Raw genomic sequence first — 16,494 nt, 5'->3', positions numbered from 1 at the left:
AAAGATTTTTTTAGGACAAATTTCAATGAGAGTTAAGACTTGAAGTGTCTTACCAAGCATTTCTGTTATTTTGACAGTTCCTGGCACATCAGCAGGTTCTCCTGGTCCACCAGCATTACAGGCTAGTACACGGAATCTGTACTCTGCACCCTGAGGTAAATGTGTTAAGGTGTATTCACGAATCTTGGTTGGTGTGGTATTGCATTTGGTCCATTCAAATTGATCAACCTTCTGCATCTCAATTAAGTAGCCAGTAACTTTAGAACCACCTTCATCTTCTGGTGGACTCCAAGCCAGGGAGACAGATGTTCTTGTAGTATCAGTTACTCTTGGATTCTGTGGTTTACCTGGAGGAGCTATAAGAGAAGATCAGATGGGAGAGTGGGATCTTGTTAATGAATGTTTAAAAGATGCAACAAATGCTAACTTGCAACATACGATCTGTATTACATCTATTGGATTTATGCAGGAAAACTTAGAATGAAAGTTTTTTACTAATATTTTCTTGGTCTTCTCCAGTCAGAATCTGATTTGTTAATACAGATAAATTTCCAAATTAGGGGGAAAAAAAAAAAAGAGTAACTTTTACTAGTATCATTCCCTTCTGCCAGAGTGTGCTTAATCTATGTAGAAAATCACTTACCAATTGGATCTCTGGCAACAGCAGACTTAGAAGGACGGCTGGGTTTCCCAGTGCCTCTGGCATTGATTGCAGTGACTCGGTGTTCGTATTCTAATCCTTCAACCAAGCCAGTGGAGCGGTAACGAGTCATAGTGACTGGAACTTTATTTACACGGATCCATCTATCTGCTCTAACTTCTTTGCGTTCCACAATATAGCCAGTAATCTGTGAGTCACCATCATCTTCTGGAGGATACCAAGTTAATGTCATGCCATCTCTAGAGATATCAAACACTTCTGGAGTGCCAGGAGGACCAGGAATACCTGTAAAAACATAACACAGGATTACTGAAGAAAGCATCAAATGATTCTACACATTAACGATATGCAACATACTGTGAATGACAGTGTAATATTGATGTCCTATCAAAATCATTTTATCAGCAGATATCAAAGTACTTTACAAAATAGGTCAGTGAAGTATTGTTTTCTGTAACAGGGTAAAGAAATTTTTCAAGGCTAATGGTAGACCTGGGCAGAAAATTCAAGTTTATCATCCAGGTTCTGTGCATTTATAAAATCTATATAGATTTACGGATATCTTTTTTTTCTTCCCAGGAAAGATAAGAAGAATACTGTTCATCATAATGTACCATTTTATCTATCTGGCAAAAGAAACAGTAACATCTAGAAAAAAAATATCTATGCATGGATATAGAAGCCCATTTAAATACATATTTTTATTTTTAAAGATAGAAAATAAGCGAAGTCAGACTTACGGATTCTGCTCTTGCATTCTATAATTTCAGACTGCAGGTAAGATCCAATTCCAAAGCGGTTTGTAGCAGCCACGCGGAACACGTATTCTGCACCTTCAACAAGTCTTGTGAACTTAAACGTTGTCCTGGTTACTGACTCTGAAACTGGCAGCCATCCAGGACGGTGAGCATCACGCTGCTCTACCACATAGCCACTCAGGGTAGCTCCCCCATCTAGTTCAGGTGGCTCCCAGGAAATGGTTACATAATTTGCATCAACTTCATCAATTCGGATAGGTCCAACAGGTGGTCCAGGTTTGTCTAGAAAAGTGGAGAAAAGGAATCATATTGCTGATGTAACAAAGTTCAGATGGAGTAAGAGCATGGACAATTATTTTCATAAACCCTTACCGAGGATTATAACCTTTATCGTATCTGTAACTGTTCCAGTTGTGTTCTTTAGTTCAAGTGTATACTCTCCAGTGTCATGTATGGTGGTCTCACGCACAGTTAATTTAGTCATTTTTGCAGCAGTCTCCACTTTGATGCGTTCTGATTCTTTTAATTTAGAACCAGCAAAGAACCAAGATGCAGCTGGAGGTGGTCGTCCTTCAATTGGAATAGCTAATTCAATGGGCTTGCCAGCAGGTACATGAATTGTCTTCTGAGGTATTCCAGAGAAGTCAATTGTTGGTAGAACTTAGAAAAGAAAATAATGAGAATTTAAACATCCATTTTATAAATATTACATTTATTTCATATAAGCTTCACCCTGGTTTTTTGGTGGTTTTTTTTAACAGTAGATACCTACCTTTTTGGTCTTGTACTGTCACTGCTGTGACAATCTCTCGTGGTTCTGACACTCCCTTCTGATTCTGTGCTCTGACCCTGAACAAATACTGTTCACCTTCATTGAGAGAGATAATTGTATGCTCGTAGACAGTAGGCTTCAGTGTCACTACCTTCAACCATCTTTCTGTTCCAGCTTTGCTGGCCTCAATAACATAGCCAGTCAACCTGCTGCCACCATCATGGGATGGTTTCTCCCATGCAAGAGTAACAGTTGATTTAGTGGTGTCAATCACTTCAAGTTTTTGTGGTACCATGGGGACATCGGATACTAGTACTGCATCAGATGTTTCACAAGGTTCACCAATGCCATAAATATTTTCTGGTAGTACTCTGAAATAATACAAAGCTCCTTCTAGAAGTCCAGTAACTCTATAAAATGTCTTGCTGCATTTGGTAGTGACAGTCTTGTAAGCTCTCATGGAAGCTTCACGTTTCTCAATTATGTAATTGTTGACTGGGGCTCCACCATCAATGGTTGGAATATCCCAAGTAAGTGTCACAGAATCTTTTGATACTTCTTTAATTCTCACTGAAGCTGGCGGACCAGGTGTATCTAAAACAAACAAACAACAAAAAAAAAACAGATTTTTTTCTTCCTTTTGGATTCTTTCCTTTTACAGTCACTGCTTCTGCATAAAAAAAAACCCAGCTCTGGCATTTGATTTATAAACTAGCACAGCTTTAGAAACTATGCATTTCCCTTTGGATTAGATTGTTTCTCTGACTTCCCAAGCATTTTCATGATATTTAAACTTCTTTTGGAAATGAATGATTCTTGAGCAATGTGCACTATGAGTGATGAAATGCCCATATACAATTGTAACAGTACTTACCATACACTCTTACAGAAATAGTTGCAGATTTTTTTCCTGATTGATTTTCAGCCTCAATGACGTACTTTCCAGCATCATACCGATTAACTTTATCCACAACAAGAAGAGTGTAGCTGTCTGTAGTATCAATAATAGCTCGACTTACAAGGTCAACACCCTGCTTGCTCCATGTGATTACAGGAGCAGGTCTGCCAGATACAGAGACCATTAGGCGCAGGGAACCACCAGCTCTGACTGTGACTGTCTTCTTCAGGTCCTCAGCAAGTTCAAGTTCAGGTATTTCTGATGAAGAGTGTAAGAAATATGGAATTAATTAATCTTTTAGAAGTTCTAAAGGAAAATATAATTATTTCTTAAAATATACATTGTTTTCAAATTACCTATTCTTTCCACAGGTTCTATTTCTGCTGATGATTCACTGAATTCACTCATACCATTCACATTTGTAGCAGCAACTCTAAATTGGTATTTCTGGCTTGTTTTAAGACCAGTCACAGTGAACTCAGCATTCCTCAGAGTGGCAGTTGTATGTGGTCGATACCACTGTTCAGTACCTTCTTCTTTCATTTCAAGAACATAGCCTAAGATGTCAGCACCACCGTCATATGTGGGCTTTGACCATGCTAAACTTATGCTGTGCTTAGTAGTATCCACGACTCTTGGAGCTGAAGGTTGTGCAGGAGTATCTGTGAAAAAAAAGAAAATGCATTTTACATTGGTGCAGGAAACATGTTACAGTAAAAATCAATTTCTAAACAGCTAAATGCATTTAAAATTAGCTATAACTGCTTTTAAGTTTATTAGTTTAATTCTAACTAGTTCAGTGAGATCATATGTGGTTTTGGATATCTAGTCAAAGAGTCAATGTGGTTTTATGTTCCATTATTATAAGTAAATATGTTTTAAATGTGGTAACTTACACGATGGTTCTTTACATAGCATGTATTGCGAAGCTTCACTAGGCTCACTGTTCCCAGCAGCATTCACTGCAGTGACACGGAACTGGTACTGGCTGCCTTCCATAAGACCCGTGACTTTCAGTCTGGTATCATAAACTGTGTAATCTCTGTTCACCCGTGTCCAGCGCAGACTTTTCCTTTCACGTTTGTCGACAAGATAGTCCTTAATCTCATTGCCACCATCAGATTCTGGTTTTGTCCACTGAATAATGATATGTTCTTTGCCAACACTCACTTCTTCAGGAGCACCAGGCTGTGATGGGATAGCTGTTTTGTTTTTTTTTTTAAAAAAAGAGGTTGAAAAAATAATTATTATTTAACAAATTTTTTAACTGTGAGAAATATTCCACAAATTCTCACATAGAATGGAAGGTACTAATACTCACTGAAAGCATTCCTGGCAATCACAGGTTCTGTTTCAAGTGGAACACCTGGTCCATATTTATTGACAGCTCTCACACGGAAGATGTATTCATTATTTTTAATAAGTTTTGTTACCACATATGATAAAGTCTGGCATTCAGCCTCAACAATAACCCAATGAAGTCTGCTGGTTTCACGCCTTTCTACAATATAGTGAGTGATTTGTGCTCCTCCGTCTTCCTCAGGAATGTTCCATGCCAGAGTACATTTCTCTTCTGTTACTCTGCTAACTGTGATTTTGCCTGCGCATGGCCCTGGTGAATCTGGGTAGAGATGAAAGTAAGTATTGCTGTTAACAGCTAAGGAAAAGCATCTCACTTTTATTTAAAAGAATGTGGGCTTTTAGTATACTAAGTATAAATATTAATTATGGGATACATACCAAGCACTTTAACAATTACAGAAATTTGTTTCATCCCACTGGCATTTTTAACTGTTAGAGTATATTTTCCACTGTCACTTCTGTCACAGAACTTGATAATTGCGATGGCTCGTTTGCTGGTATATTGCAGAGATATCTTTTCACATAGATCCAATTCCCTATCACCTTTGGACCAGAAGACTTTTGGTTCTGGTTTCCCACCAATGGCTGCATCGAGAACAAGATCTGATCCAGCCCTGATGGTCACAACTTCTCCCTGCAGTCTGGCATCAAGTTCAGCCTTTGGTGGTGCTGTCATAAGGAAAAGGAGATTAAAACAAATTACATGACAGTACTAAAAATAGAACATTATCGTTTTAATTGTCCCAAGTGAATATATCTTACAGTATTCATCTCTGCAAATGACAGCACCAGTCGATTCAGATCCTTTGCTAATCACACCAGCAGCATTCTTTGCTAGTACACGGAATTCGTATGCTTCATCTTCACTAAGAGCTGTCACCGTAAAAGAGTTTTCTGAGACAATGGTATAATTGCATTTCAGCCAGCGTCCATCACCAGATTCATTATATGGTTTGCGCTCTATAATATATCCGATAATTTTGCTTCCACCATCATAAAGGGGTGCTGACCAGCTCAGTGACACTGTAGATCTGGTGACGTCTGTTACTTCTGGTCTCCCTGGTGGATCTGGAGGAACAAAACAGAAAAGTGAGAAATGGAATTCTATTTTAGCTTAAATAACAACATAACCCTAAAAGTAATACTTACCAACTGGATTTTGAGCCACTACAGGTCTAGAAGCTTCACTAGCTTTGCTAACACCTGCAGCATTTAAAGCATATGTTCTGAATTGATATTCTAGGCCTTCCACCAATCCCATGACTTTGTAGTTGCATTCACAGCATGGCACTTTGTTCTCCTTCACCCAAAGGATAGTGTTGCGTTCCTTCTTTTCAACCCAATATCCAATGACTTTGCTGCCACCATCATGATAGGGCTCCTCCCAGCGAATGGCCATGGCAGTTGCAGACACAGAATAGACTTCTGGCCTAGAAGGTGGGCTTGGTGGGACTAAAAAAAAAAAAAAAAAATGATGGAGAGGGGAGGAAAATGTTAGTTGTTACAAATACTTCAGTCAGAGGAAAAGGACAGATTTTGAAATGTTTCACTTACCGAATGGATGCTCAGCAACTATCGTTTTTGATTCAAGGGGTTTGCTAACACAAAATCTGTTTTCTGAGCTTACTCGAAAACTGTACTCCTGGTATTTTGTGAGATGAGCGACTTTGACTTGTGTACGCTTCACACTGGAATTTACCAGCTGCCATGCTGTTGTGCCAGATTCACGTTTTTCTACAATGTAGTTTGTAATCTCACTGCCACCATCATCTTCAGGTTCTTTCCAGGTCAACACACAGGATTCAGCAGAGACAGATGATATTTCAATTGGGCCAGTGACGGGACCTGGCCTTCCTATGACTACCACTGTGACAGCGAATGTTTTCACACCAGCAGTGTTTTCAAGTGTGAGGTAGTATTTACCAGAGTCACCTCTCATACTGTCCTTTACAGTCAGTGTGGTTCTGTCTTTTGTTGTCTTGATAGTCACTCTCTCAGTTTCCTTCAGCCGCATCTCCTCAAGTTTCCATGTCACTTTTGGAGCTGGGCGCCCACTGATGGGTATGTCAATAGTAAAGGTGCTTCCAGCCTTGCATGTTATGAGCTGTCTGCTTATTTCACTGAGATCTGCTGTTGGTTCAATCTGTGGCTCCTTAATAATAACAGAAGAGAAAGCTTCTCTCGGTGCACTGTAGCCAGCATCATTTCTTGCCTTGACCCGGAACTCATATTCAGTGTTCTCCACAAGGCCTTCAACAGTGAAAGTAAGTTGTTTAGTTTGCCCAGCTGCAATCCATGAGTCAGATCCTTTTTGTTTCATTTCGAGAAGGTATCCAGTAACACGGCTACCACCATCATGATCAGGTTTAAGCCAAGCTAAAACTACAGAAGATTTGGTTGTATCAACAATATCTAGTCTCTTAGGTGGAGCAGGTTCTTCTGTGGCTACAACTGGTTCTGTTAATTCACAGGGTTCACCTACACCGTATTCATTTTCTGCTGACACTCGGTAGAAATATGGCACGCCTTCTGACAGATCGGTGACCTTAAAGATTTGTCGAGTGCATTTTGAACTCACCACTTGCCAGCTACGACGGCTTGCTTCTCGTTTTTCCACAATGTAGTGATGGATACGTGAACCTCCATCCAGAACAGGAGCATCCCACATTAAAGTTATAGATCCTCGAGTCACATCTTTAAACGTAATAGGACCAGGTGGACCAGGTGTGTCCAAAACCTTGACAGTAAATGTAATAGACTTACTTCCACTGTTGTTTTCCACAGTAAAGACATACTTGCCAGAATCATTTCTATTGCATTCCTCCACAGTCAATGTACTGAATGAATCAGTTGTTTGAATGTCAGCACGCAAGCTGAGATTAGCATCTGCTTTGGACCACACAGCAGTAGGAACAGGTCTTCCAGAGAAGGCAATAAATAGACGAATGCTTGCACCTGCTCTTACAATATGAGTCTGCTTGAAGTTTGCATCAATATCAATTTCAGGTGCAGAAAGCCTGTCCACAGTTTGGACCGAAGCAGGAATTTCACAACTTTCTCCTTTGCCAGCACCATTGACAGCACTAACTCTGAATTTATAGTGTTCTCCTGCCTCCAAATCAACGACAGTATATTTAGTAGCAAGAACAGTCTCTGCATTGACCTTCTGCCATGATTCGAGATCAGCTTTGCACATCTCAATGATGTATCCAATTATTTCCATGCCTCCATCAAATACTGGCTTGGTCCACTCCAAGCTTATACTAGTCTTTGATGTATCTGTCACCTTGACAACATTAGGAGCACTTGGTGGGCTGACTGGTTCTCTACATTTAACCAGTTTTGAAACATCACTTGGAGGTCCAACTCCTGCAGCGTTTTCAGCCATGACATGGAACTCGTACTCATTGCCTTCCATTAGGCCTGTTACTCTGTATCTGTTCTCAGTAATAGGCCTCTTACTGGATACTTTAACCCAGCGCATGCTCTTCTTTTCTCTCCTTTCTAGAATATACTCATTTATCTCGCTTCCGCCATCTGATGCTGGTCTTGTCCAAGTGAGTGTGATACTATCTCCTGTTACGTTGGTAGGCTCTGGAGTTCCTGGTGCATCAGGGATAGCTAAAGAGAGAAAAATGTCATTAGAAAGACAAAATGGCAACTCCACAGTTATTTCTAGAAGATGAGGTGGAGACTTACTATAAGGTATTTGTGCAGTAACTGGATCAGACTCCAATGGTCTGCCAACTCCAAATTTGTTCACTGCAGAGACACGGAACTGGTACTCATTTCCTTTAATTAATTTAAGTGCTGTGTAGCTGCAAGCTTCACATTTATCTTCAACTAATGCCCAAGCAATCCTGCTAGTTTCACGTTTTTCAATTATGTAGTGGGAGATAGAAGCGCAACCATCATTAGCTGGAGGCTCCCACCATAACGTGACTTTCTCTCCAGTAATGTTTGTGAATCGTATTGGTCCACCAACTTTTCCTGGTGTGTCTGCAATTTTAAAGGTTCAGAATTACAATTTGTTAACACTTAGAATAAGATACTATTTTAAAAGAGCATGCTGAAAGTGTTTGGTGCAGTACCTTGTACTCTGATGGTAATATCTTCTCGTTTAGTGCCTGATGCATTTTTGGCTTCTACTGTGTACACTCCACGATGTTCCCGGATAGCATCTCTGATGAAGATTGTGCTATATCCAATAGCTGTAGTTATTTCTATATTCATTATTTTCTCAATCTCCTTACCATCTTTAAACCATGTCACTTTAGGTACTGGACGTCCTTTGATTAGAGCTTTAAGTCTAATGCTCTCTCCAGCTTTAACAGTAAGGCCTTCAAAGTGCTCAGGGCCAAATTCAATTGTTGGAGCAACTAAAAAAGGAAAATATAATTTAGTTCCTATATAGCTAAGTACTTTTTCCTGATAATATTTTTAATGTACTAATGTCCTGGGTTCAGCAGTAGCAGTCATTTTTCTCCTTCTTAGTAGCTGGTGCAGTGCTGTGGTTTTGAATTTCAGCCTGGAAACAGCGCTGATAACACCGATGTTTTTAGTTGTTGCTCAGTAACATTTACTCTGACGAAGGACTTTGTGAGTCTCATGCTCTGCCAGGGAGGAGGGGAAGCCGGGAGGAAGCAGAGACAGGGCACCTGACCCAAACTGACCAAAGAGGTATTCCATACCACAGCACATCATACCCACTGTATAAACTGGGGGCAGTTACCTGGCAGGGTTAGATCACTGCTCTGTCGGGCGGGGTATTGGTCGGTGGGTGGTGAGCGGTTATATTCTCTTCCGTTGCTATTTCTCTTATCATTATTATTATTGGTGGTAGCAGTAGTGGTTTGTGTTATACCTTACTAGACTGTTCTTATCTCAACCTGTGGGAGTTACATTCTTTCGATTCTCCTCCCCATCCCTCTGGGAGTGGGGCGGGGGGGAAGCGGGGGAGTGAGAGAGAGACTGCATGGTTCTGATTTATGGCTGGGCTTAAACCATGACAACTAATCATAAAAAATTGTTATATATAGGATTCTTTCTGGTATTCTCTAAAAAGCAGTTTTTATATGAACTGTAAACTTATTTTTCCCCTAATGCACAAAGTGCATCATATTAAGCTGAAAGACACCATTAATATATGCTGTTACAGTATGCTAAGTTACCTGAGGCACATTTTCATGTCTAAATTATTCAGTGCATCAGAATATGATGCACAGTTTATGATTTCTTTCCAACTTTCCTACTGCTGCTTATTCAACAAAAAGAGTGCCATGCCTTTCAGCAATTGATTACCTATGTCTGCCAGATTTGTGTCTTTAATTTAGACACTCCCACCTTGGAGTACAAACAGAAATGTTCTGAGTTGACTGGAAGGACCTCAGTCACACATTCCACCTCCCTTGACCTCCCATTTCCCATCACTACAGCCAGAAACTCTAGCTGGCTTCAGTACCCAAATACAAGTATATTAAGAAATGGTGCTTACTGTTTTCATCTCTGGTCATGATATAGCCTGAAGACTGTGAAGGCGGGCTGATTGTACCAACAGCGTTTCTTGCAAGCACTCTGAATTCATATCGGTCACCTGAACTGAGTCCTGTAACTGTATATTGGCATTCACTGACATCAGTAAAGTTACATCTGAGCCAACGGTCTTCACTTCCTTGCCGTTTCTCAATGCTGTAAGCCACAATCTTACTGCCTCCATCGCGTAGTGGTGGGGTCCATTTAAGGGTGACTGTTTCCCTGGTGACGTCAATGTAATCAGGAGTACCAGGTGGGTCTGAAAGGAAAATAAGTAAAATTCATTTTATTACTGCTCACACCATATTCTACAAGGATAGCATTTTCTTGGACTGATCTTTCACTCACCCACTGGAGAGACTGCCAAAGTAAATTTGCTTGGCTCACTAGCTCGGCTTAGACCTGCAGCATTTTCAGCATATACTTGGAACTGGTAATCCAGGCCCTCAAGCAGTCCAGTAATCCTGTATTCTCTGCTAGATATTAATGCAACATTAACCTTTTGCCACAAAATACTGTTTCTTTCCTTCTTTTCAACATGGTATCCAATAATCTCTGAGCCACCATCATAAACAGGAGCATCCCAAGATATGGTCATTCCATCAGCGGTTATGTTGTATACAACAGGCTTGCCTGGGGCACCTGGTGGTCTAAACTGATGCTTTGCCACAACATCTGCTGAGACAAGAGGTGGACTCACTCCATATCTGTTTTCTGCACGAACTCTAAACTGATATTCAGTGTCTTTAACAAGGTTTGGTACTTTGAAGGTTGTTCTTGCAGCACTTGAACACACCAATTTCCAGTTCATTTGTGAAGTTTCTCTCTTCTCAATACTGTAGCCAGTAATTTCTCCTCCACCATCATCATCAGGAGCTTCCCATGACAAAACTACACTATCTGCTTTGATTTCATCTAGTCTTAAAGGTGCTTTTGGCTTAGATGGAGGCCCAAGAGTAATGACAGTGATTGTGAATGTTTTTCTGCAGACTACATTATCAAGAATTAAAGTATATTTGCCACCATGCTCCTTTTTCGCATTCTTGATGCTTAAGCTTATTTTGTTTTCAGTTTTCTTGAAACGAAGATGTTCAGTTTCTTTAAGAGGGAGGTTGTCTTTCAGCCAGCTCATTGATGGCTTAGGTTTACCTTTATAGGACAATTCAGTAAGCAGGTTATGTCCAATTCTCACTGAAACTTGACCTCCAGGAATATCAGAAAGATCAGCTTCAGGTGGTATTATATGTTCTTTCACTGTAATGGGTCCAACAGTAACACCGTCACTTTTGCCTTTTTCATTTCTAGCAAAGACCTTGAATTCCATGACAGAGAGCTCCTTAAGTTTTTCAACTTCAAATTCACAGCTTTTGCTTGTGCCTGCATATGTCCATTCTTTTTCTTCCTGCAGTTTCTTTTCAATAACATAGTCTGATATAATGCTACCACCATCATAGTCAGGTTTGCTCCACTGCAATTTAACAGAAGTCTTTGTAGAATCTTTCATGGCTAGGTCTTTTACTGGTCCAGGTATGTCTGCAGCTTTCACTGGTTCAGATGTCTCACAAGGTTCACCCAGTCCAATTTCATTTTCAGCAAGAACACGGAAGAAGAATGCAGTCTTCTCTGACAGGTTAGTTAGCTTAAAGGTAGTATGAGAACACTTTGTTGTTACAGTTGACCAGGCCCTCTTTGTAGCATCTCTTTTTTCAACAACATAATTTGTTATTTCAGAACCACCATTGATGAGAGGTGGTTCCCATACCAGTGTAACTGTGCCACGAGAAACATGCTTAAGCTGCAGCTTCTGGCAGGCTGATGGCGTGTCAAGTACTTTTACATTCACAAATGTGGATTTTGCTTCTCCAACTCCATTTTCTATTGTAAGAACATATTTTCCTGTATCATTTCGGGTAACTTGAGGAATAGTAAGTAGCGTAGATGATTCTGTGTTCTGGATGATATATCTTTCATCGATCCCAAGATTCTTGTCACCCTTTCTCCATGTGACTGTTGGAGGAGGTCTGCCTTTGAATGGAATCATTGTTTGCACATCTTCACCTGCTTTAGCAATAATAGAGGTCTGGAGAGCAACATCCAGATCAATCTCTGATGCCACTGTGGAAATAAGTAAAAATTAATAATCCATTCTTGGAATGTAAAATAAGAAATGCTTTGAAAAAAAACCAAAAAAATAAAAAAAACCCCACAAACAACTCAAAAAACCAAAAGAGAAAACCAACAAATACTGAAAAGTACAGTACCGAGAATATCTTTAGCTTGAACAGGTTCCATCATTTCAATAGGCTCTCCTTGTCCAGCACAATTTATAGCAGACACGCGGAAATAATAATTAACACTTGGCTGAAGGTGGGATACAACGTACTCAGTTGTTCTCACTTCTCCCTTAGTACTGACTACAGTCCATTCTTGCTCTTCACCTTCTCTTTTCTCCACCACATAGCTGGTAATTGGACTTCCTCCATCATAAGCAGGTTTAACCCAGCCAAGGGTGACAGATGTCTTGGTTGTATCCACAACCTTCAGCTTTGTTGGTGAGCCTGGCTTATCTGTAAGTGATAGTTTATGGGGAATGGGGGGAGACAAAATAGAAACCATATTTACAATTAAACACAAAGAGGAATAAAATCTGCCCTCAGTTCCATTGGTGCAATCCCATCCTAATTGCTCGTCCATTGGTTTCTAACCAATTAGGAATACTGCATGTTGTATCTTACCAACAGGATCTGCAGCTTTGTAGAAGTCAGAAGCTTCAGAGAACGGCCCTTGTCCAGCAGCATTGACAGCACAAACTCGGAAATGATATTCACTGTTTTCAGTCAGGCCTGTTACTTTTTGTCTGGTGTCCCGAATGGTTTCTTTAGTAACCTTGAACCAACTCAGACTCTTCTTGTCACGCTTCTCAAGAAAATATCCTGATATTTCACTGCCTCCATCAACGGTAGGCCTATTCCAGACAACGGTCATAGAATTTTTGGTTATCATTGTGACTTCTGGCACACTAGGTGGTCCAGGTGTAACTGAGTAAAAAAAATACATGAGTAGATAAATACCACTTACAAATAATACACAAGATGATTCTGTTGCATAAGTTATATGTTTCTTACCAAATGAATTTTTGGCTATAACAGGCTCAGACTCCAGTGGATCACCAACTCCAAACTTGTTTACACCACGGACACGGAACACATATTCATTTCCTTTGATAAGTTTTGTTGTAGTTATGATACACCCCTCCAGTTTTTCAGAAATTAAAGACCATACAACCCGACTTGTCTCTCGTTTTTCAACAACATAGTGTGTTACAGGTGCACCACCATCATCCACTGGCGGGTTCCACATTATTGTAATCTTTTCAGCAGTGACTGTCTTAAACTGTATAGGTCCACTTGGGGGTCCTGGCTTGTCTGTGGTAGGCAGAAGAAAGCTGTTAAGTATTTATTACTGAGTTATTGTTTAACAGTATAATACAGTTGTATCTGAAGACATACCAAGTATCTGTAGTCTAACATGGGCTGATGCCGAACCCATGGCATTCTTCAATTTTAATTCATAGGTGCCACTGTTCAGCCGAGTTGCATCCTTGATAAGTATAGAAGCAAATTCTGTTGTGTTTTCAATAGACACTAGTGCACTGGTTTGTACCTCATTGTTATTTTTGAACCATTCAATTGTGGGTATAGGCTTGCCTGAGATGCCTAGTTTTAACTTAACTGAAGTTCCTGCTTTATATTTCACCACTTCTGTATATTCTGGTGGCACATCGATTTCAGGTGCACCTTAAAAAACATAAGAATAAGTTTAAAACATACATATTTTAGACTTGTATTTAACAAAGCCAAAAATAATTGTACTTAAGCAAATTTACTTAAGCAATTTAATTACAGGCATTTTAGAAATACAGACTGAAGTAAAGATAGCATGTATAACTTAAATCGTAAATCTAGAACAAGTTAGAACTAATTCTAACAAGAAAAGGCAACCACGTATGTAAGTATAACCCCTTTGGCCATGGGGCATGGGTAGACTTCTGTTGCTTGAAAAATAAAGATTTTCTCAAGGAAGTGGTGGAATCACCATCCCTGCAAGTGTTCAAAAAAAGTATAGATGAGGTCCTCAACAACATAGTTTAGTTGTGGTCTTGGCAGTCCTGGGGTAGTGGTTGGACTTGATCTTAAAAGTCTTTTCCAACCTAGTTGAGTCTATGATTCTATGATTCTATTCTATGATGAGACTTTAAGAGCACAGATACAGCCAAAGGTGTTCATTACAATCATGTCCAAATAGATTCAAGCTTATTGAATCAATCACTGTAAAGTAGCCTTCCATATTTAAAAAACTATGGTTCCACAAAACAGCGCTGCCTTTAAGCTTCCTACTGCTACTACCACAAAATAGTACTGTTACAGCATTGCAAAAACACTTACCATATGTATCCACACATGTGATAGGACCCACAACATCTGAGGGGTTACTAATGGAACCAATCGCATTCTTAGCAAAGATCCGGAATTCATACCGGGAATTCTGTGTCAGACCAGATATTGTGAAATGAGTCTCAATAACATTGGTGAAGCTAGCTTTTGTCCATCTGCCATCTGGAAGATCACGTTTTTCTACGATGTATCCAGTGATCTTGCTACCACCATCAAATGCTGGCTTCTGCCATGTTAGAGTGATAGCAGTCTTCGAAATATCTGAGACACGAACATTTCTTGGTGGTTCTGCAGTAGGAAACATCACAGTATTGCCAATGAATAACAGCTGTTTTGGATATTGGCTTACTGTACATGACAGTATATCACGGGGGGGATTGGGGGGAGCTGAAACCCCAACCAAACAAAAACAAAGCACTACTTAAATGGTTGGGCTTCTTTATTTTCTAGGACATACATACCACAAGCATCAATTGCAAGGACTGGATCAGAAGCATGGCTTGCTTTTCCAATGCCAGCTGCATTTTCTGCATAAACCCTAAATTCATAGATAAGGCCAGCACTGATTGTGGTGACTTTGAAGTGGGTTGTGCGAATGAGAGTCTTATTAGCCTTCTGCCATAATATGCTATTCCTGTCTTTCATTTCCAGGTGGTATCCAGTGACTGCACTGCCACCATTAGTGACTGGTTCATGCCATCCAACAGTAATACTCTCTCGGGTTACGTTTGTGACCCATGGTGTGGAAGGAGGTCCAGGGGTAGCTGATGAAGTAAAAAGAAGTGTTTAATTATTAACAATAATATTTTCAACATCAGAGCATTTAAACATTGGCCTATAGCATGAGAAGCATATTACTCACTGTAAGGAAGCTTAACAACCACACATTTTGAGTCTATGTGATCACTGATGCCAAAGCGGTTCTCAGCTTTGATGCGGAATTGGTATTCTTCTCCTGTTGTGAGCTTCATAACTTTAATAACAGTTCTAGCAACAGTTGCAGACACCTCAGACCAAGCAGCAGTACTTGTTTCTCTTTTCAGTACAATATAGTTGGTAACTTGACTACCACCATCATAAGCTGGAGGCTGCCATCTGAGTATTACGCTCTCTTCAGTGATATCGCTAAGGACAGCAGGACCAACAGGAGGACCTGGTCTATCCAACACAACAATATTAACAAATGATTTTGTGGTGCCACTTGAGTTGGCAGCAGTAATGTCATATCTTCCAGCATCAGCAGCCACACTTTCTTTAAGGTTAATGATGAGACTTTCTGCAGTGGTTTCTGTGTGAAATCTCATGGTAGGTTTCAGTGGAGCACCATCTCTAGACAATGTCACCTTTGGCACTGGTTTTCCAGAAACTGGAATTTCAACTTTCAGGTTTGATCCTGCTCGAATATATACAGTGTTATGAGGGAAGCCCTTCATGTCAATCTCAGGGGATTCTGAAAAAGAAAACATTTTCAAACCATTAAGAAATTTCATTCTTTTTAAATATGAATCCAATTTCATGTGTATCAACCCTTGTTTTATGTCAGGAAACATACCTAATTGTTCTTTAACTGTAACAGGGACCAATAGTTCCTTAGGATCACTTAAACCAGCTTGGTTTTCTGCAGACACTCTGAAGAAATAGTCAACATTCTCCTTAAGACCACGAACAACATGATGATTTGTCTTTACAACTGCAAACTTAACCCATTTTTGCTGTCCTTTCTCAAGACCTTCAACAAGATAGCTCACAATTCTGCTTCCACCATCATGTTCTGGTTTTAGCCATGAAAGAGAAACACTGTCCTTTGTGACATTTGTTACTCCAAGTTTTTCTGGTGGGCTGGGTTTTTCTGAGAGAAAAAAATGTGCAACAGATTAAATAATATAGCAAGTATTTACATTTTATATTAGCAATTACACAGGTGTACCATCTGGATTGAGAAAATGTGTGTTGAAATAATTTGTACATTAGAGACATTTTAAGTAAAATGCAAGCAAAATTAAAATTTAAGCATTTCTTAGCTCTTTTTCATATGTAAAACCACAAACATACCTAGC

The 16,494-nt window shown here is 39.8% G+C and overlaps 1 protein-coding gene across 3 annotated transcripts in view; it reads right to left on the bottom strand.

Annotated features, from left to right (window-relative positions):
• TTN (titin) overlaps positions 1-16,494 on the bottom strand; it is a 253,429-nt gene that overhangs the window by 12,301 nt on the left and 224,634 nt on the right. For all 3 annotated transcript variants that reach the window (XM_057411684.1, XM_057411685.1, XM_057411686.1), the window contains 25 exons: positions 15,990-16,286; positions 15,300-15,887; positions 14,899-15,201; positions 14,429-14,725; positions 13,493-13,780; positions 13,109-13,408; positions 12,719-13,021; positions 12,245-12,550; positions 10,332-12,098; positions 9,946-10,242; positions 8,543-8,830; positions 8,151-8,450; positions 6,006-8,072; positions 5,601-5,903; positions 5,214-5,519; positions 4,830-5,120; positions 4,411-4,710; positions 3,986-4,291; positions 3,446-3,751; positions 3,066-3,347; positions 2,192-2,785; positions 1,792-2,079; positions 1,402-1,701; positions 644-946; positions 54-356 (listed from right to left, as the gene is read on the bottom strand). In XM_057411684.1, the coding sequence (XP_057267667.1) occupies positions 54-356; positions 644-946; positions 1,402-1,701; positions 1,792-2,079; positions 2,192-2,785; positions 3,066-3,347; positions 3,446-3,751; positions 3,986-4,291; positions 4,411-4,710; positions 4,830-5,120; positions 5,214-5,519; positions 5,601-5,903; positions 6,006-8,072; positions 8,151-8,450; positions 8,543-8,830; positions 9,946-10,242; positions 10,332-12,098; positions 12,245-12,550; positions 12,719-13,021; positions 13,109-13,408; positions 13,493-13,780; positions 14,429-14,725; positions 14,899-15,201; positions 15,300-15,887; positions 15,990-16,286 (11,283 nt within the window). The remainder of the gene's footprint in view (positions 1-53; positions 357-643; positions 947-1,401; positions 1,702-1,791; positions 2,080-2,191; positions 2,786-3,065; positions 3,348-3,445; positions 3,752-3,985; positions 4,292-4,410; positions 4,711-4,829; positions 5,121-5,213; positions 5,520-5,600; positions 5,904-6,005; positions 8,073-8,150; positions 8,451-8,542; positions 8,831-9,945; positions 10,243-10,331; positions 12,099-12,244; positions 12,551-12,718; positions 13,022-13,108; positions 13,409-13,492; positions 13,781-14,428; positions 14,726-14,898; positions 15,202-15,299; positions 15,888-15,989; positions 16,287-16,494) is intronic.

This window comes from Pezoporus wallicus, unplaced genomic scaffold (assembly GCF_028554395.1).
Source record: "Pezoporus wallicus isolate ANWC-B61680 ecotype Strahan unplaced genomic scaffold, APGP_CSIRO_Pwel_v1 contig_6732, whole genome shotgun sequence".
NCBI lineage: Eukaryota > Metazoa > Chordata > Aves > Psittaciformes > Psittacidae > Pezoporus > Pezoporus wallicus.
Note: the sequence above shows the minus strand (reverse complement) of the source record. Positions and strands in the feature narration are given on the sequence as shown.